Source organism: Henckelia pumila, chromosome 3 (assembly GCF_033568475.1).
Source record: "Henckelia pumila isolate YLH828 chromosome 3, ASM3356847v2, whole genome shotgun sequence".
NCBI lineage: Eukaryota > Viridiplantae > Streptophyta > Magnoliopsida > Lamiales > Gesneriaceae > Henckelia > Henckelia pumila.
Genome location: NC_133122.1, coordinates 23039176 through 23059569, shown reverse-complemented (window position 1 = coordinate 23059569; position 20394 = coordinate 23039176). Strand labels below are relative to the sequence as shown.

At 36.5% G+C, this 20394-nt stretch overlaps 2 protein-coding genes across 4 annotated transcripts; both read left to right on the top strand.

Annotated features, from left to right (window-relative positions):
- Positions 1–5927: 5927 nt before the first annotated feature.
- LOC140892150 (protein LAZ1 homolog 2) lies at positions 5928–10681 on the top strand. Its single transcript, XM_073300916.1, has 9 exons — positions 5928–6154; positions 7199–7406; positions 7487–7543; positions 8504–8612; positions 8908–9089; positions 9165–9253; positions 9426–9675; positions 9806–10039; positions 10254–10681. The coding sequence occupies exons 2-9, from the start codon at positions 7257–7259 to the stop codon at positions 10428–10430; spliced, it is 1248 nt and encodes a 415-aa protein (XP_073157017.1). The 5' UTR covers positions 5928–6154; positions 7199–7256; the 3' UTR covers positions 10431–10681.
- A 2852-nt stretch (positions 10682–13533) lies between these two features.
- Positions 13534–18292, top strand: LOC140887502 (pentatricopeptide repeat-containing protein At1g71210, mitochondrial). 3 transcript variants are annotated; one of them, XM_073294764.1, is made up of 4 exons: positions 13534–16282; positions 17068–17400; positions 17493–17898; positions 17999–18292. In XM_073294764.1, the coding sequence occupies exon 1, from the start codon at positions 13584–13586 to the stop codon at positions 16233–16235; it is 2652 nt and encodes an 883-aa protein (XP_073150865.1). In that variant the 5' UTR covers positions 13534–13583; the 3' UTR covers positions 16236–16282; positions 17068–17400; positions 17493–17898; positions 17999–18292. The 3 variants fall into 3 exon arrangements, with proteins under 3 accessions (XP_073150865.1, XP_073150866.1, XP_073150864.1); XM_073294765.1 differs by having other exon boundaries at positions 17994–18292; XM_073294763.1 differs by having other exon boundaries at positions 17493–18292.
- The last annotated feature ends 2102 nt before the right edge of the window (positions 18293–20394 follow it).

Below are 20394 nucleotides of genomic sequence, written 5' to 3'. Positions count from 1 at the left end.
CATTTTGATTTTTCGGTCGAGGAACTAGATGCCAAACATTGTTGCGGGTGAATTGATTCAACTCTTCTTGCATAGCTTCAATCCAGCTGGCATCTGATAGAGCTTCATCTATTTTCTTGGGTTCTACCTGAGATATGAAAGCGGCATGCAAGAATTCATTAATCATTTGACCACGCGTTTTTCGAGGAGCAGAAGGGTCACCTATGACCAACCCAGGTGGATGATCTTTGTTCCACCTAAAATAATTCCCTAAAGGGTTGTCATCAATTGGTTGATGAACGTCCTCGTTTACTGGATCATCATTGGCTGGAGGATTGTTATCAACCGGTGGATCCACTTCTGGCCTTGTTTGATCATACCCGGTAGAGGGAACTGGATCATCCTTCTTTGGAGGATATAGATCACTGTCACTCTCTTCCTGTAGATTTGTGTTTTCCAGTCTGTGACTCAGATCATTTATGCTCCCTTGAGTTTGTTCTGTACATAGAGTAGATTCATCAAAAACAACATGAATGGTTTCCTCGACCGTTAGTGATCTTTGATTGAACACTCGATAAGCTCTGCTAACGGCTGAGTAACCAATAAAAGTTCCTTCGTCTGCTTTGGCATCGAAGGCTGTCAAATGGTTTTTGCCATTGTTGTGGATAAAGCATTTGCACCCAAAAATTTTGAAATAAGAAATATCAGGTTTTGTGCCATTCCAGATCTCATATGGAGTTTTGTTAAATCGTTTATTAATCATAGATCTGTTTTGAGTATAGCAAGCTGTGTTAACTGCTTCTGCCCAAAGTCTTTGAGAAACATTTGAATCAGCAATCATAGTTCTGGCTGCTTCTTTTAAAGTACGGTTCCTTCTTTCAGCCACCCCATTTTGCTGTGGGGATCTAGCAGCTGACAACTCATGCTTGATTCCCTGATCATCTAGATAAGTCATAAGAGTGGTGTTTAAAAATTCAGTCCCTCTATCACTCCTGATTCTATCTATCACAGTAGATTGTTCATTTTGCAAGCGTTTAAAAAGCTTAATCAGGTGAGGTGCAGTTTGATCTTTTGAAGAGAGAAAGATGACCCAAGTAAATCGAGAAAAGTCATCTATAACAACAAGAGCATATCTCATTCCCCCTATGCTTCTTACTGGTATAGGACCAAATAGGTCCATGTGAAGTAAGTCTAAACATTTGGAAGAAGACATACACCCTTTATTTTTAAAAGTTGCTCTCACCTGCTTTCCTAGTTGACAAGCAGGACAAACTTTGTCTTTTATAAAATCTCCTTCGGGCAGACCAGAAACCAAATCATGCTTCCTCAAGTTAAAAATGGACTTAAAATTTAGATGATTTAACCGCTTATGCCACAACCAATGTTTATCATGATGAGCAGTAAGACAAGTAGGTGAAGAAATATGTGAGCAAGACCAGTTTACCTTGTAGGTGTTTAGGTCTCGTACACCGGTCATAAGAGTCTCACCTTTGTCATTTTTTATGAGGCAAGTGTGTTTGTGAAACTCGACCGAATGATCATTGTCACATAGTTGACTAATACTTATCAAATTATAGCATAGTTTGTCAACAAGTAACACATCTTTAATAATGATGTTACCATGGATGATCTTACCCTTACCCACGGTTTTTACCTTTGGAGTTGTCTCCAAAGCTGATCTTTGGTCCTTTGCACAACACCACTTCTGTTAGAAGTTCTGGATTCCCTGTCATGTGTCGTGAGCAACCGCTATCTAAATACCAGGTAGTGTCCTTGATAGAAGTGGTTTTCTCGCCGTTTGGACTTTTAGTACCTGCAAAGAGTGAAGAACTTTTGGTACCCATATCTAGTAGGGTCCAGGTCGGATTAGCCCTTTCGGGACCCACACCTGGAACACCCTTACAGGTTTGCCCGTGTGTGTGTCCAGAAATCTGTGCGGTCGATAGGCAGTAAATGTGTGTGCTTGTGAGGTTGCTGTGTGCTGCTTGCCTTTTTTATTTTCATCAGTTAGCCTGTACCTCTTTTGAACTGGCCTGCAATTAAAGTACTGGTAAGGCTTCTCCTTTGACCATCTTTTCTTAGAGTAGTTAGACTCATTCCATGGCCTTTTGAAATTAGATTGGTTTCCCTTTCTTCTTTCATTAGGTTTTGGTTTGATCCAAGTTCCTCTTTGATTAGAGGTCTGGGGATCCACATATCCCAGCCCTCTATGCTTAGAGCTTCGTTCGTTCGATACTTTCTGATTTTTGTCAAAGCTGCACTTATCGTGTTCATATATCGTGTTGGACCTGACAAATCTTATTTTGTTAAGATTGCCTTTGTCCAGGCTTGACTGAATACAGGATTCCATAGACTGTTCATTTGTTCCAAACCCTAGACCGGTTTTATCATGTACCGGTCTTTGGATTTCTTGAATCTTGTCAATGGTTACCGAAGATTTATTCCAAGCCTTAATGGTTTCAAGTAGTTTTTTATTCTCAATCAAGGTAGCTTGGAATACTCTTTTCAAGGTGTCGTTCTCAGTAGCCAGCAGACTTAGCTTGACCTTAAGACCATCAAGCTCTTTTTGCTGCATGCAGCTTGATTTGCTTGACTTATCTTTTAGGTCAGCTCTTTCTGCCTTTACTTCCTCGAACTCCTTGGATAATGCTTTGTATTCATTAGCCATTTCGTGTAAAGCAGTAACTAAATCACTGTGAGTAAATTCAGGTGAGCCAAAGTCAAATACCTCCTCAGCTTCTTCTTCGATGTCGGCCATAAGGCATTCCACTTTTTCATCATCGCTGTCATCTGAAGAGCTTCCGGTATTGGAGTTGTCAGAGTCAGACTCAGCCCACTTGCTTTTGCTTTCGTCTGCTACTAGAACCCTTTGGTCTCTTCCTTTTCTAAACGTCCTTTTATCCTCCTTACCCCTTCTTCTTTCGGAGAATTGCTTCTGATCATTGTTCTTAGGCTTGGTGCAGTCTGCAATGAAGTGGCCTGCTTTCCACAGTTAAAACAAGTAGGACCATCGTTTGTATGGTCCGATTTATGATAATTTTTAAATTTAGAATTGTTTTTACGCATAAATTTACCAAATTTCTTGACAAAGAGTGTCATGGCTTCATTGCTGATTTGCTCAGCTGATCTCTTTGGAGCTTCCTCGACCGGTGGACATATCACGGTTGAGGTTAAGGCCTTGGTTGGTTGAGAAGTAGATGGTTCATCTTCTGTTCTCATGTTGAGCTCGAACTCATAGGCTTTGAGATCTGCAAAGAGATCATGCAGTTCAACCTTGCTCAAGTCTTTTGACTCTCTCATGGCCACTGTCTTGATCTCCCATTCTTTGGGCAGAGCTCTCATAACCTTCACAGCAATTTCACGGTTAGTATAAGTTTTACCTAAAGCAATAAGATCACAGATGATACTACTGAACCGTTCATCAAATTCAGCCATGGTTTCCCCTGGCTTCATTTTGGCGTTGTCATATTTTTGAATGGCCAGAGTGAGCTTGTTTTCCTTTGTCTGGTCATTCCCTTCACACAGCTGAGTGAGCTTCTCCCAAATCTCCTTTGCTGTGGAACATGACTTGATTTTGCTGAACATATTCTTGTCCAGTGTTTTGTATAGGATGTCCCGGGCCACATTGTCAAGATTGGCCTTCTTTTTGTCCTCAGTGGTCCACTCAGCTCTTGGTTTCTCAATCATTTGTCCTGCACCATCGGCTAGAGCTGGGTTGACCTTCATAATTTTGATAGGACCGTCTGTTATGACATATAGCATGTCATCATCCTGTGCTGCAAGATGTGCCTGCATGCGAATTTTCCAATCATCATACTCTTCTTTAGAAAACATAGGAATTCTGTTGAAAGAAGTCATGATTTGAAAACTTCAGATCAGCAGTTGAGAAAGGAACCCGCTCTGATACCACTTGTTGGGATCGGTTCAGAGGGTAGAGGGGGGGTGAATACACTCTGAAACTTTTCTTCTTCTTCTTCTTTAAAATGATCAAGTGAGGTTTAGTTCACTTAATCAGTTTTCTCAACTTCTAAAACGTTTTGAACAACTTAAATAGTGCGGAAATAGTTCAGAGGTTTTAGTGATGCAAAGTTTATAATGCAATGTATGAGCAGGATGTAAGATAAATGGCAGTAAATGCTAAAGCACGATTTTATGGAAGTTCGAAGGCTTAATCCTTCTACGTCTCCCCTTCTTCCACTTAGGAAGGAATTCACTAGAAGACTTTGGTTATTACAACGTCTTGTAATACACCCACTTCAGACTTAGGACTTATCCAATGCCTAATCCGAAACTCCTAGATTTACACAGATAAGATTCTCAGTTCTTATCAGACTGGTGGAAGCTTTCAGAGCAGCTTCAAGTCTCTTCAACACTGAGTATAGTTGAGTTGAGCTTCTCAAACTGCAGAGCGGTCGAGAGGCTTGAAAACCCTAGGATGATCCTTGACGATCAGATATGTGAACTGTAGGCGAGGGTTTATTTGAGCAGCAGATGAATGATCTTGTAAGTGTGCTCAAGTATATCAGATGAGGACTTTTGATATTAGTCAAGTGATTGAAATTTTTCTGAGTTGCTTGTCTCTCTTCGTTGTCTCGTATCACTTGTTGTTGTTCTTGTTGTTGTTCTCTTTTTGAGCAATCTTCCCTTTATATAGGTCAATCATCAACGTCTTTATTTTGAACGTTCTGATGCTGCATTGAATGCACATTTAATGCTCATAAATGCATTGATGATTCTGCATGAGGATCGTACACTGCAGACAACTTCCAGGGTCCAAAACTGGAATAAACGGTCGAATGCTTTATCTGCAGTCATTCTGTGTTTTTGCCATTTTGGTACAACCTGTTGTCTTGATTTGCAGGAGTCAACAAATCTTCTGAAACGCCGGTTCTGCTTTTAATAAAGGATCCTGCAAAGAACATCTTCTCACAGGTACTTGTCTCGAGATATCTAGATAGGCAGTTGGCATTCTACCGGTAGAGATATTTGTCCTCTGCTGGTTTGAATAACCAGTCGATAAGCTTGTGACTTCAACCGGTCGAGAGATAAAGGCGGTTGACAAGCTTCCGGTAGATAGATTTATCCTCTGCTGGTTTTGATAGCCAGTCGATAGGCTTGTGACTTCAGCCGGTCGAGGGCAAAGGCGGTTGACAAGCTTCCGGTAGAAGTTGTAGTAGATTCCTGAAATACAATGGTTGGCAGCACATTCCTATACAATGAGTTGTTGTTTGTTATCACCAAAATATCGGATTCAACATTTTGTATTAATTATCGGGAAATTTTCATTTGGTCCTGATTGCATCTCTATAATGTTACTCTATATGTAATTTTTTTAACTGGCTAAATGATTATCATTACTATCATCTCTAATTGTAACTTCTAACTTTCACGCATTGGGTGTCATACCATATCGTATCGTACCAAAAAATATATATCGTATCTTATATTGTACCGAAAATTACGATATATAATTTTTTTATACCGATACCGTACCGAACATTTTGGAATACCAAAAATTTCGGTACATATAACTAGGGTATCGATTATACCGAAATTTTAAGATATACCGATATTTCGATACGGTATCGGTATATACCGTTTTATAAAAAAAAAAAAAAACCTTATTTATAAATTTATTATTTAAAAATATTATATATTTTTAAATTTTTATATAATATTTCGATATACCGGTATATATCGAAATTTTCAAATTTCATACTGTTACCTAAAAGACTGGTATCATTATCGTACCGTATAAAAAAAACTGTATATAAAAAATAAGATAAATTCGATATTTTTTCGATAGTATAACCTCAATATACCAAAAATTCAATATTTTTTCCCACCCGTGACCACAATATTCGGGAATCAAAGATCATACTCCGTGTGTATTTGAACATATTCGGTCCCGAGTTTAGTCGAGTTGGTCGTGGATTTGTGTAGAACATTTCGACCCGATTACACCATTTTTGGGATTTGGAGCCCAAACGTCAACGTGTCCCCTCTGCCGAAACGTGTCGATTTTTCATGCAAGACACCACCAACCAACCAACCAACGATCAAAACCCATACAAGCTTTCGTTTCTGTCTGCAAAATTCTCAGTTTCCGCAATCAAGGGGATTTCAGATTTCTGGAGCGAACGCTGTTGGGATTTCACTGCCTGAATTTGGGACAGTATGTATATGTACATTTATGTTGGCAGATTCGTGTTTTCCGCTTTCGTAAATCGAGATTTAGCAGCCACTAAACCACGTGCAATCTTCAATTTGGTGTTATTCGCTCTGAATCAGTGGCTTATTTGCTTGTTGATGGTTCCTGTTAGAAATTTTGGTCTTTTGGCGAATGTATAGTGTTTTAACTGCATTAAGATGTGATCTCGGTTGAATGATTTTGAAGTGTAAATTTGTAGGATAAATTCAGCCTGTAACTTTAATAATAACTGTGATTGTGACATTATCCATAGTTCGATGGGGACTAAAGTTGATTTCATGACGAAATGCAAAAAAATTTAAAGTTTTTGGCCAACTATATAAATTTGCTGTCTACTGTTCCTTTTACTTTACTCAAGTAGTTTTTCCAAAGACCTTGATCCTTAATTCAATGATGATGTTAGAGCTTGTTATCTCAAGATACTAGTAGTTTCCAGTTCATTTCTTTGCTTCTATGCCATATGACAATTCCGAATGGTCCTAAACTAGCATTCAGACCCGACATGAGTTCCGACCCCTAGTCTCGGAGAATAAAGGAATTTCTCAGCATCAAGTAGTGAGCTGAAGTTTCTTATGTACATTGTAAAGTCTGAAATCTATAGTTGCCTAGCTTCCAAAATGGAATTCATAATTGCTTATCGGAGGATGTAGTTTTAAGCAGAAGTTGTGTTATATAGGAATTACATGCAGGGGGAAAACCTGCATTATAAAATTACAAGAGGAATTTTCACTCCATTGTGGATTTAGAATTTTAATTTTAATGAGTGATGTTGTTTATGTCTTATACACAGAACTTTTTCGAGAAATATACCTTGTCGAGAATTTTTTGGTTGATGCGATGATTTTTCTTACCCATCCTGACAATTGCCCTTGGTTTTTCGTGTCATGTAAATATGCTACTTGCTGCCCATTCGTTAGAAGCAATTCTGTGTCACAATGATCGGCTTAGAGTCTCTCTGAATAAAAGTTTCTGCCTCTTTAATCGGTTAAATGGTATTGATTTTTCCAGGTAATGGTAACCTTGAAATCACAAGTATAAAGAGACTGCCGCAGAAGATGCATGTGGCATGGAATCAACCTACTTGTTTCCATTTGAACATCCGTATAGACATCTTCACGTGCCGGCCATCATTATTGCTGGATTCTTTGTTTTCATATCATTGATCCTTTCTCTTTTCTTGACGTTTCGACACCTCAGAACATATAACAACCCTGCAGTTAGTTCTTCACCTTCTTGTTTGCTTCAATGATAAATTCTACTTCAAATTTTCATCATCTCATGTTGGTTATGTTGCAGGAGCAAAAATGGATCGTTGCTGTTATTTTTATGGTCCCAGCATATGCAACTGAATCAGTGAGTTTTTCTGTTTTTATCCTATTATTGGTATACTACTTGGTTTTTCGTTCTTATTTTCTTCAAGCCTGCGTGTAGTGAATGAGAGAAGTCCATCTTTTTTGTAAAGTCTTGTGTACGGTGTTCCTTCTCTCCAGTAATTAGATTTATGAATATCTCTCTATATATCAAGAGAACTCCAAATTCATAATCTCAAAACTCGGGTCAATCCCAACTTTGACCAAAAAGATAATGAAGTACAATTACAGAATCAAATGTTTATCATACATTTATCACCACTTCAAGGGTGCAAAAACATCCGTATTCTGTATAACTAATTTGGGGTCTCAAACGTGGACTTTTGAATTGAGCTCAATTTTAAATAAATGATACAAGAAACAATTTTGGAAATCATTAATACACAAAATTTAACAATCAGTGAATGTTCATCTGGTACAAAATTTTGAGTTTTTAGTATGAAATATTTTCTACACTCCATACATCTAGAATCTAGATCTTCTTTTTATAAAAATAAATTAAATAAAGTTTATCGAGATAAATGTTTAAACAATCTTTATATTTTATATCTGCATGTATGCATGCAACTCGTATGTATTGTTCATTAAGGAGTGTGTCGTGTTGGGATCGTGACAATTCTTCTTAAGTCAGGCTTACCTCATGTTTACTCAAGTCATTACTGCTTTTAATTTTCTATTTTCACCTTTGACAAGCAATGTCCTAGTAACCATACAACTATCAGAAACATATCATCATTATTCAAGTAAGAATGGTAGAGATCAGAAACACAATCAGCCAAATCTTCATCCAAAAGAAAACTCAATCCAAAAGTAACTACAAATAAAAATGGAATGACTGGAATTCTGTTTAGGTGAATTTTTTTATTGTTTTTGCACATTTATCAGCTTATTCACATATTTGGTTGATTAATTATGTTATGCAATCTATAACCTGTTTTTCTAGATCATATCATTGTGCTACCCGAAGCTATCTCTTGCTTGTGACATATTGAGAAGCTGCTATGAAGCATTTGCCCTTTATGCTTTTGGAAGCTACTTGATTGAATGCCTTGGTAAGTATGGCATAGTTCTACCGGTTTTGAGCTCTGAAAATTCAGGAATTATACGCTTGCCTTTTTCGCATTTGATAGATTTCTGCTACCTTATTCTGGTCATAAATTCTTGTATTTCTATGACTTTGATGCTAGTGTTTTAATGTTATTTGAATTTAACAAATAACTTGCACACTTAATCTTGTAAATCAAATGAATCCTTAAATTTATGTCCGATATGTTATGATATATCAATTTATTTTGAACTCTGCTCTGAAGATTTATCTTTTGCTCGTCTCACCATAAAATGCAATAGGTGGTGAACTGAGGGTCCTAGATTTTCTTGAAAATGAAGCAAAGAAACAGATCAGCAAGCCGTTGCTGGAGGGAAAAAAGGATCCTCGACTGGAACAGAGAAAGTATTGCAACTTTGTCCGCCGACCGCATGTGCTTGGGAAAGACCTGTTCACAATCATAAAATTTGGTCTTGTACAATATGTAAATGCCCCTGCCATACTCTCAGTTGTTTTTTCCCCTTGTTGACATAATTATATTTGTCTCCGACTTGCACAGATGATTTTGAAGACTCTATGTGCATTCTTGACCATCGTTCTCGAGCTATGCGGAGTGTATGGCGATGGGCAATTTAAGTGGTACTATGGGTATGCTATCTTGCCATTCTCTAATAAAATCATATTTATTTGGCGTTCTTTTAAGTCGCTTGTATGTAACTCATTGTGGGGGCACTTTGTTTTATGCTTACTTTTTTTTCTCTTCAATTTTTTTTTTAGTTTTTGCCTAGTTTACAGGCCTAACTCTCTCTCATTCTTGCAGGTATCCATATATAACAGTCGTATTGAATTTCAGTCAGATGTGGGCATTGTATTGCCTCGTTCAATTTTATAACGTAGCACATGAAAAACTAGCGCCGATACGACCACTTGCAAAATTCATTAGCTTTAAGGCTATTGTATTTGCAACATGGTGGCAAGGTGTGGGCATTGTCTTGCTATGTTCTTTCAGAATTTTGCCCAACGACGGGAAATTTAAAACCGGAATGCAAGATTTTCTAATATGCATAGAGGTACTAGCTATGGAAATTAAGATATCAAGATATGGATATGATATCTGATTTAACATTCAAGTGAATACATATTTGCTATTTTATATATTTGTTTGGGAGATTCAATATACATTATTTGTCCTGGGGCCAGATGGCCATTGCAGCTATTGCTCACATCTTTGTCTTCTCCGCAAAACCATATCATGTCGTGCTACCATCCGACTATGGAAAGATTACCACACAAGAAACAAAAGCTGTTGTTAAGGTGAAAGAAGGAGACGAGGAAAAACCAGCACTTGTTGAAAAGAAAGAAACCGAGGTTAAGGCCCCGGGAACAAGCGTGAAAGAGAGCGTTCAGGACATCGTCGTCGAAGGAGGACAAAAGGTCAGATCCTCCATCACCCTTCAATTTCTAAAACACTAGGAACACATAGATTCTCTTAGATTTTCCAGTTGATTCAAATAACTTTGCATATACGTAGATAAAAGGTATGAATTTTGCCTCGCTGACTCAAATTTCTGGCTCTTCTACTGGTCACATGACCTGCATAGAAAGTGCTGTTACCTAAACTTTTACGCTAATAATTTGTGAACTGCAGGTTGTTGAGGATGTAGTGTTGACCATAAATCAGGCCATCGAACCTGTGCATGAAGGCGTGACGAAGATTCAAGAACGAATCCACAAGATAGCCGTATCTGGCAATGGCAAAGAAAAGCCAGGAGTTCAGGTTCTTGAAGAGCACCAACGTAATATCACCAAGGAACCTCAAGTTTGAAATTTGATCGGCTTTCTGTTTGGTCTGTTTATCTGAAATCAACCAAATATGTTTTCTACTAATTTTCAAAACAGAATTAGGAATTAACATTTTCTGGGAATTTAGTTCTAAATCTTAAATGCATTAACTGGCCGCGATAAGGAAATGGTTGATCCTCAGTGTAGTTTCAAAGGCTGTATATTTGCGCTAGAAACTTAACTTGAAATGTCTGTTGAAATAACTATTTTAAATTTTACAGACAAAATTTATAAATTTGCAGCAGAAAAACACATCTTACCTTGTAACTGAATACTGTTTTTGGATTGATAAATTTTTGTGTTTGCCTTGAAATAACGTTTCAAATTATGTTTGTGCATCCTTTCTTTAGGTTCTGAGGTGTAAATTTGAAGTTCCAAAATTTATTTTCATGAGTTGCTCTTCTTGACAAATTGAGACAATTAGAGAGATTTATATATAATTTTTTTTTTTTTTGCACAAAATGTAATTAGGTAAGAGTCATCTTTTTCTCACATGAAAGGCCATATATGAGTTTTTATTTTATTTTCCACAAAAATAAATGGAACACATTGATAACGGGGACATTTAAAAAATATTAACACTGTGTTTGGATCACGGGAATTGGACGGGATTTGAAATTAAAAATATCGTTTTAGTGTTTGGCAACTGGAGATTTCAAAACGGGATTGGTATTTGGTGAGATTTCATAGGATTTCAAAAAGTTAAAATATTATTTATCCAAAATTTATACTATCAAATTTTAAAATATATTTTAACTTTTTGCCAAACACATAATGGAATTTTAATTCCATGGATTTTAAAATCCAAATCCAATTCCAAATCTAAATCCAATTCTAAATTTTATTTTTTAGACATCCAAACACACTGTAAAGAAGTTTCATATATTTTGCAAATCATGTAGTTGTCATAAAGATGCATGTTTAATAAATAAAAGAACTCATATGCCATGGAACAATTTTCTTTGAAAGATGCTATTTATTAATATAGTGGCTATCGGGCAGACGGTAAGAAGGTGAGTTTTAATGGAGTTTGGGCAGCAACATTGAAGCTAACTAAATTGTTTTGTGAAGCAATTGTATTGTGGGTAGAATCGGTGGTTGCCATGATGAGACGAAGGAAAAAAAGTTATGGCTTTGATACCACAAGGGAGATACAGAGAATGGTGAAATTGTGTGTTGTATTCTCATTTCAATAATGTAATTATATACAAAAGATTACAAACAAACTCCTAAACTAATTCCTCTGTACAAGGAAGACGTTGGACTAAGTCACCGAATTGGTCAAGGAGTTTTGAAATTTAAAAATTAAAGCTGACTTTTTCTATTAGACGGGTGCTGCGTTATAGGAAAATAATTTTCTTTAAAATTTCATAGTGAAAAATAGGAAAATGATGGTGATTATAAAAATAAAATCCTGCAACTGCAAATAGTAAAGGTTGCCGCTAAATTGGGATAAAATTTTGTTATAGAGTGTTTGTAATTGTTAAAAAAATGATTATTAGATTTTGGCTTAGAAAAATAATTTTTGTGTGTTTTTTAAATTAAAATTATGTGTTAGCTTATGTTTAACTTAATAATCCAAAAACTAGTCATGTTGTGAATATGATCCTCCAAAAATGATTTTAATAAAAAGATCAATGTTAAAATCATTTTAAGCACTTATTTATCAAACACTACCCAACTTTGATTTTTAGATTTTCACATTTGTTTTCAAACACTACCAACTTTTGATTTTTCTTAACTTTTTTTATAATTTATAAATTTAATCACTTCTAAAAAAAATAATATTTTGCAAATACTCCCTTAGTTTATGTCATGCTACATCTTCTACTAAACCAAATGCTACATCTTCTACTAAAGTACCAATCAAATTTGAACATATTTTAAACCTTCCCCCCTTATTTTTTATGTCTTCATAAAATCTTTCTTTGTTCAGAAATGGTAAAAAAGTTGCTCCATTTTCCAAGGGTGATCAAACATTATGAAAAGCCACTCAACCGATCGACCCAAATCGAGCTGATATCAAGTTTATAATAATGTACTGATATTTAAATGAAAAACTGTGTCGACAATATCACATAATATTTTACTATTTTATAATGTAACAGTAATTTATTCTATATTTAACATAAAACAACTAGCAAATAAAACCATATTTAATTAGATTTAGAAACATTTATTTATTTATACTATATTTAACTCAATTTTACACAATTTTCGAACTAATAATAATAGATCGATGATGTCGATGATATGTAAACTCATCCGATACCAATGTCTCAAGTGGCAGACGAGGTCTCGACTTCGAGATCTAATTGTAACAACCTCCTCTTTTACTTCAAAAAAATAAAAAAAAAAAATGATAGTACAAAATACAAACTTAAATATAGTAAATGGAACTTGATGAATTTAAAAGTAATGACAAAAAACTATTTAATATTTTATTCATTTTGTTACCTTCTCATCTATGATTCATACACATTTAAAGGAAAAATTGGAGATTGAAGAAATATTATCCTTATTCTTTAAAACTCTTTTATAAATTCAAAATAATTATAGGAGCAAGATCAACTATTGAATAAAAACCAAGTAATTTCATCCCATCACTTCGGTCAAATAATTCATTCATTTTTCTCCCTTGTCAACCTTTAATGGAAAATCATATCTCGTATGCCGAAAAAAATTGTGCTATTGTGCCAAAATGTAATGAATTGTCGAATCTAACTTCTAAGCCTCCGCCACAATAGGCGATTTTGGGGAAAAAAAAACAATAATGAGTTATAGTTCGTTAGTTATAAACTCACCGGTTAAATGTCAAAACTAGAAACTAGTTAGAATAAACTAAATTTGCCGAGGGTATTTTTCGAAAGTTTGATTTTCATCGGTTTCTTTCGAACAATTCCTCCCCAATGACCACATGTTATATAACGTTTGACTTGTGTTCACGAGTTGATCCAATTCATTGGAGGGATAAGATAAATTTTAAATTTAAATTAGTTGGGCCTAAATCTTGGACCCGGTTCGGAACCATAAATGGGGAATCGGAGCCTAATTGAAGATCCAATTGAGAGCTCATACTCCAACAGCTCTCGGTTCCCATTTCCCCTGTGCCAAAGCCAAAGCCAAAGCCAAAGCCATGCTGAGCAAAAGAAGGAAACCGGCTATGGCGATGCGAGCCTTCCTCCACTCTCCTTCGTCCGCCTCCGTCAAGAAGACCCCCGCAGCTCTCCTATCGGCGGCGCAACCGCAGTCCAATTATGCATCTCCATCGTATCTCGTCAGCCCTTCTAATCCCACCACTTCTGATCGATTCCCATCGAGTATACATCCCAACGACATCATCTCTCAGTTCCGTGATTGGTTCATGTCCCGGAGGGACCCCATTTTCGACCGTGTATTCCAAATCCTCCGCACCCACGATGATGCCTCCACTGATGCAGCCCTCTCTCGATTGAATTTAAGCCTTTCCGAGGCCCTGCTTCTTGATTTGTTGAGTTACCAGAAGAACGACATTCTTTCTTGCTTGAAACTGTTCGATTGGGCGGGTCGGCAGCCGGGGTTCCACCATACGAGAACCACTTTCAATGCCATCTTCCGGATTTTGTCCAAGGCCAAGCTTATGTCGGTATTGTTAGACTTCTTGCAGAATTATATGAAGCAGAGATACATTTATAAAGTTAGATATGTTAATGTGTTGGTGATTGGTTATGCTTTAGCTGGTAAACCCGAGACCGCCCTCCAACTGTTTGGCAGAATGCGTTTCCAAGGCTATGACTTGGATGGCTTCGCGTACCATGTGCTTATGAATTCGCTTGTAGAGGAGGGTTATTTTGATGTGGTGGAGACGATTGCAAATCAGATTAAAGCCCGGGGATATCAGAATGAGTTCACTCATTCAATCGTGATAAAGAGTTACTGTAAGCAGAATGAGTTAGAGAAGGGTGAGGCTTATTTGCGTCGTCTTGCTGCAGATAATAGAGCAGAATTGAATGGGGATGCTGTGACTACCTATGTAGACGCCTTGTGCAAGAATCATCAATTTGATAGGGCTGCTTTGATAGTTGAGGAGTTTCGAAGGATGGGTTTCGTATCGATGGAGCAAGCTTATGACACATGGATAGTGAGTCTTATCCGTGTGGGGAAGTTGGATGGTGCACTAGAGTTTTTGAAAGATAAACAGGCGGTTGAGGGGTATGTTCCGGATGTTTTGCGTTATAACATACTGATTTGTAGGCTTTTGAGGGAGAATAGGCTAGAGGAAGTGTACGATTTGTTGGAGGAGATGAAAGAGAGTGAAATTGCACCAGATAATATCACCATGAATGCTATCATGTGTTTTTTATGCAAGGTGGGAAGGATGGACATTGCGATGGGCTTGTACGATTCAAGGGAGGAGTTTGGCCTGTCTGTTAGTAGTATGACGTATAATTATCTTATCAACACTCTCTTGGGTGATGGCGGTGTTGAAGAAGCGTATCCTGTGTTGAGAAATTCTGTAGAACAGGGTTATTTGCCCGGGCTGAAGACCTTATCCATTATAGGTGATGCTCTTTGCAGAGAAGGGCAGCTTGATAAGATGAAGGAGTTGGTTCTTTTCGCATTAGACCGGGATATAATGCCCAATAATTTTGTGAGCAAGTTCATATCGGCTCTTTGTAGGGTGAGGAGGGTTGAAGAAGGATACTTGATACACAGCCTGCTCAATAGATTAAATAAACCATCTCAGAGGAGTGCTTACGAGAGCCTGATTAATGGCTTTAGTAAGTCAAGTAGAGGAGATGTTGCGGCCAGATTACTTATTGAAATGCAAGAAAAAGGATATAGCCCAGCTAGAAAATTGGTTAGAGATGTCATTTGCTGCTTGTGCCGAATGGATGACCCAGAGAAGCAATTTTTCCGACTACTTGAGATGCTTTTGGTTCATCGAGGATCATCCAGACAGAGAATCTACAACTTCTTCATTTATGGTGCAGGGCAAGCAAAGAAGCCTGAATTTGCTATGCAAGTATATGAATTGATGGGTAGAACTGGTCTTAAACCAGACTTCAAGTCTGAGATCCTGCTGTTAAATAGTTATCTAAGGAACGGAAACATTGCTCATGCTTTCCATTTATTCCATGGTTTGTCCACGAGAAGGAAAAAGAGAAAGCTGTGGCACACCATGATTATTGGTCTTTGCAAAGCCAAAAGACCTGAGCATGCATCACAAATATTGGACAAGATGCTGGCAACCAAGTTAAGACCAACTATTGAATGTTACGAGGAACTTATAAAGATATCTTGTGAAATGGGGCATTTTGATAAAGCTGTAGATACGGTCAATAATATGACTCGAATTGGTCGCCCAATTTCATCCTTTATTGGTAACGTTTTTCTGTTACATGCATTGAAAGGTAGGAAATTATATGATGCTTGGTCTTACGCGAGTCATAAACAAAATTTACCACCTGTGAGTTGGATGTTGGGGCATGTGATTGGTGTTTTTTCTGGCTGTGCTGAAGAAAGATATGACGTCGAAGATGTGGAAAAGCTGATTGAGCAATGCTTCCCTATTGACATATATACTAACAATATGCTGTTGAGAAGATTAAGCATGAAAGGAATGGATTGTGCTTGTGAATTTTTTGATAAATTAGTTGAAAAAGGATATGTGCCAAATAAATGGACTTATGATATAATTGTGCATGGTTTAGCCAAAGTTGGCCGGACTGCAGAGGCAAGAATATGGATGGAAGAGATGCTAAATAGAGGGTTTGAATTAACCGAGATTACCGGAAAAATGATGTAACATGATCGGAAAATCAATGCACTGACGTTCAGCCACAAAAAATATTGGTAAATTTATTCACATTTGAGCTGAAAAATGAACTTTTAGGTTTTATAATATTTAAGTTACTCTCCAAGGGCAATACCTGAATGCTACTTGGATATATTTTCAAGATCAGTATTTGATCCAAAATAAATAAATAACGAGCATTTGTGTTTTGTAACAAGGTGGTGGTTATTGATATATGCGGCTTGTTCATATCCGTCCACATGAAACTCACCACGACACTATCAGTGCCAATTTGCCCCGTGAAGTTACTGTTGCCAATAAAATTAGCTGGTGTCTTATATCCATAAAAAAATGATTTCTTGTAATGACAAGCTATATAAATAACTTTTTTTTTTTTTGGTTTTGCTGATCTGCAGCTGTTTATTTATGCTATCTTTTAGGAGCCAGTACAGTGAAGATATATTGTAAATACTTTCTTGTTGTATAAAATTTTGTGCTGCAATTGCTGGGAAATAGCAGTGTGGAAAAGGGCTGACTTAATAATTGTAGCACTCTTTTATTGGTCTCTGTAAGAAGTAGATACTTGCTAATTTTGTTATGGAGAACGATAGTTGTTTTCATCGTTTGCTATTAACAACTTACTTTGAAGTCTCTTACTCGTTTTGTTAAATTTGCAATCAACCCCCACTGCACCTTTCAGTTGTATATTCTACTAGCATTCCTGTGATTCTATAAACACATTAGAAGTGGTCCCATTTTCAGGTTTTATTTTTCACGTCATACTGGCCATGGCACTCCTGAGAAATTCGTTAATATTGAGGGTGATGTTTATTTTTTATGGCAGGTGGGTCCTAAGTGGCTGTTTTGAGAGCTTTATTGGAAGAAAATGCCTGCTACCTACTTTACTGGACCTTCAGCAGGCATTTACATTTGTTGAATATTTACACCACCCCTTTCTCTGGCAAGAATGGTTGGGTTTATTGGCTTAGTAACATCTCAGCAGTTTTGAGGAATGAAATGCGATCCCTAAGCATGAAAATCACCCAATGAGTCTTGTCCTTTCCTACAGTTTGTCCCAGATGTGAAAACAAAAAGGCATGGGAGGGATATCGTGGATAGATTGCAGAACAGTTTGATCTGCACATACACTTGTATGTTAATTTGTCTTACATGGAGGGTAAGTGATGCAAAAGGTTGTTTGTGTGTATTATATACTTAAACAAATCATGTGTTAGGACACTAATACTTGCTTTACTGTTACATTTACAGTTGGCAATGAAGTTTTGAGATGCGCTGGATTGCATGTTTGTGGATGAAACCAACCACATCTTTCTCGATAGGCTACTTGGTGAAGTCGCATTGAGATTTTGATCCAACTAAAGACGAGAAGTATGTAAGTTAGCCTGTGGAACATACGAGTAACAAATTCTAGAACTTGATTAGGAGATTGAGATCATGGGAGATCTTTCCATTGCGGGCTCAACATTCTCCTAAGATTTATTATGGAATCCGTGCATCGAGTTTTGGCAGTAGGCATTCTGGCTGTTGGTCATGCTTTTGTCTCACTATCCAAATGTAAGACGGCAGTTCCAAGATTGAATATTGGAATAAAACAAGCAAGGCTCCCGAAACATGGGTCAAAGAAGTGTTCCAAAGTAGATCAAGAAGATGAAATGTGAGATCCTTCTTCTCTCTCTCTTCTTCAACCTGCAATTCATGTGTACAGTTACAGTTTTTCCCGTGCATTGTTTAAAGTATTCCATGCATTAGCCCAGTTGATGGAGAAATGGCAATAAAGAACTTTCTCAACAGAAGCATATGCCTTATGCAAAAATACCGGTGGGGCGATTTTGGATCAAGCCACTCGAAGGACATAATAACAACACGAATAATGCCGTTGCCGTATGTGCTGTTTCTTTTTAATTAGCTACAATTATATTTATTTTGGGTGACCGTTCAAAGCAACCATTTGTTTCGGTGTGACTTCCTCGTAAAATATGAGGGGCTCAAGTGATTCGATAGCCGAATCCGGGCAACATTTGTAATTGGATTTCGCATTGAAGTTCATATTTTTTGTGAGTAGTCAATGAACACTTCATCCACTATATATGATGGTGTTTAAATTGTCTTACAAATTTTGATTGAAATTCTACAAATGACAAATTTCGATTCTCTCATTATTATTGAATAGATTGTTGGGTTTTTTTGACATAAGATTCTGCACGATGCTATAATAATTTCAGATATTTTAAAATAACACAACATGCCTGTATATTCCACTTTTATGTGATTTTTTTACGATTGTTTTAAATTGCACAGGAATTCTATATTCTTTAAAATCTTATTGTATTTTTGTAAATTTTTATATTAATTAAATGATATTTAATAAATCGGTGGCAACCACATCTTTGGCAGAAACTATTTACTAAGGAGATTGGTACGTGAATATCCCCTATTCGTATCATATAATTTGTAGTTGTATGAAAATATTATGTTCTTCTTCATATACAAAAATTTAGATTGCTCATTTAATAAAATATTATGAAAATGAAGTTGAGACTTGGAGAGCATTAGAGGAACGAGTATTATAATAATATTTCGCCTATAAGTATAATTCCAGATATTCATTACCATTTGTGGTATTTTCGTACGGCAACTTGCGCCTTCCTTCATTTTTTTTGTCGTTCATTAGTCAATTTGGTATGGTTTGGCACGAGTATTATTAGCTTATGCATAATTTATACTATTCAATTTTACTTTTTTCTCGTCATACTATTTATTCATCTATTAATTATTTATTTTACATCAATCAAATCATTAATCATTTATCTTATATAAGTCAAATCATTGAATTTAAATTACTATATTACTCTTATAAATAATATTATTCATATTTTATTTATTATTAAAAAGATAAAATGATAATTTATTATTTTTATATAAAATTTAATCAATCAAATCAAATAAATTATAATAAATCAATCAAATCAAATATTGTTAGATTACTTGCGTGATGTATCAATGAAGACTTTAAGAACTCAATTTGAATGACTGTAATTCTGAAAACGTTCTTCACTCAGCCAAACAAGAACATCAATCAAGAACTTTCTCACGAAATATAGCAAATAAGATGAAAGTAATTCAAGAGCAAAACACACGAATTTACGTGGTTCGGCTATAGTAGCCTACATCCACGGGAGGGCAATGATCTTTATTGAATCAACCACAAAACAATATACAAGCTTTACAAGAATGAAGTTTCTAGATCAGAAAGACACACGAAGCTCACTGATTTCCTCTATCCTCTCTTTTTTGCTTTCTTTCAATTGCTCTCGTGGTTCCTTACTTCTATCCAGACTTCTGAGACCAGTCTCCATATATGTATGCACCATTTTCCTTTCAAAATTGATACGTGATGCTCTCGGTTTCCCTGACTCAAATCCTAACTCATGAAGCAGTTGAGTAATCAAGATTCCAGTTGTGGCCATCAACCGTTCACCTAACAACTAACTGCTTGCATGAGTCAATGAATAAGTCAATCTTGAAGACACTTATACCACAAATCACCACCTTGTCTTAAAGATGACTGCCCTCATTTCCCCTTTTTTTCAGGGGTCTATATTCCTTTTTATAGCACTCACCAACCTCAAGCAATGAGAGTGTTTTCTTTGAGGTAATGCTTTAGTGAGGACATCTGTAGGATTGTTTTAAGTAGCTATCTTCTCAACTTTTATTTCTCTTTTTGAGAAGATGTCTCTCAAGAAATCTATGTGTTTTGTCCGTTTGTGATAGACGTGGTGCTTAGATAAATGTATAGCACTTTGATTGTCAAAGTATATTTTCAATTGATCCTGAACCACACCAAATTCTGCTGTTATTCCTCTCAATCAGATAGCTTCTTTAACAGCCTCGGTGAGGGAAATATACTCAGCCTCTGCCGTGGATAATGCAACCACAGACTGAAGATTTGCTTTCCAACTAACCGTTGTTCTGAACATAGTAAACACATACCCTGTCAATGATTTCCTCGTATCCAGATTTGCTACAAAATCTGAGTCCACATATCCTACCAATGGTTTGGACTCTTGGTCTTGTCTCTTGAAAAATAATTCTAAGTTTGTTGTCCCTTTCAAGTATCGAAAAAGTCCACTTCAAAGCCTCCCAATGTTTA

Coding starts and splice junctions, on each gene's coding strand:
- LOC140887502 (XM_073294764.1), top strand. CDS start 13,584: ATGCTGAGCAAAAGAAGGAAACCGGCTATGGCGATGCGAGCCTTCCTC.
- LOC140892150 (XM_073300916.1), top strand. CDS start 7,257: ATGGAATCAACCTACTTGTTTCCATTTGAACATCCGTATAGACATCTT. Junction 7,407..7,486: donor GAACATATAACAACCCTGCA/GTTAGTTCTTCA, acceptor GTTATGTTGCAG/GAGCAAAAATGGATCGTTGC. Junction 8,613..8,907: donor CTACTTGATTGAATGCCTTG/GTAAGTATGGCA, acceptor AAAATGCAATAG/GTGGTGAACTGAGGGTCCTA.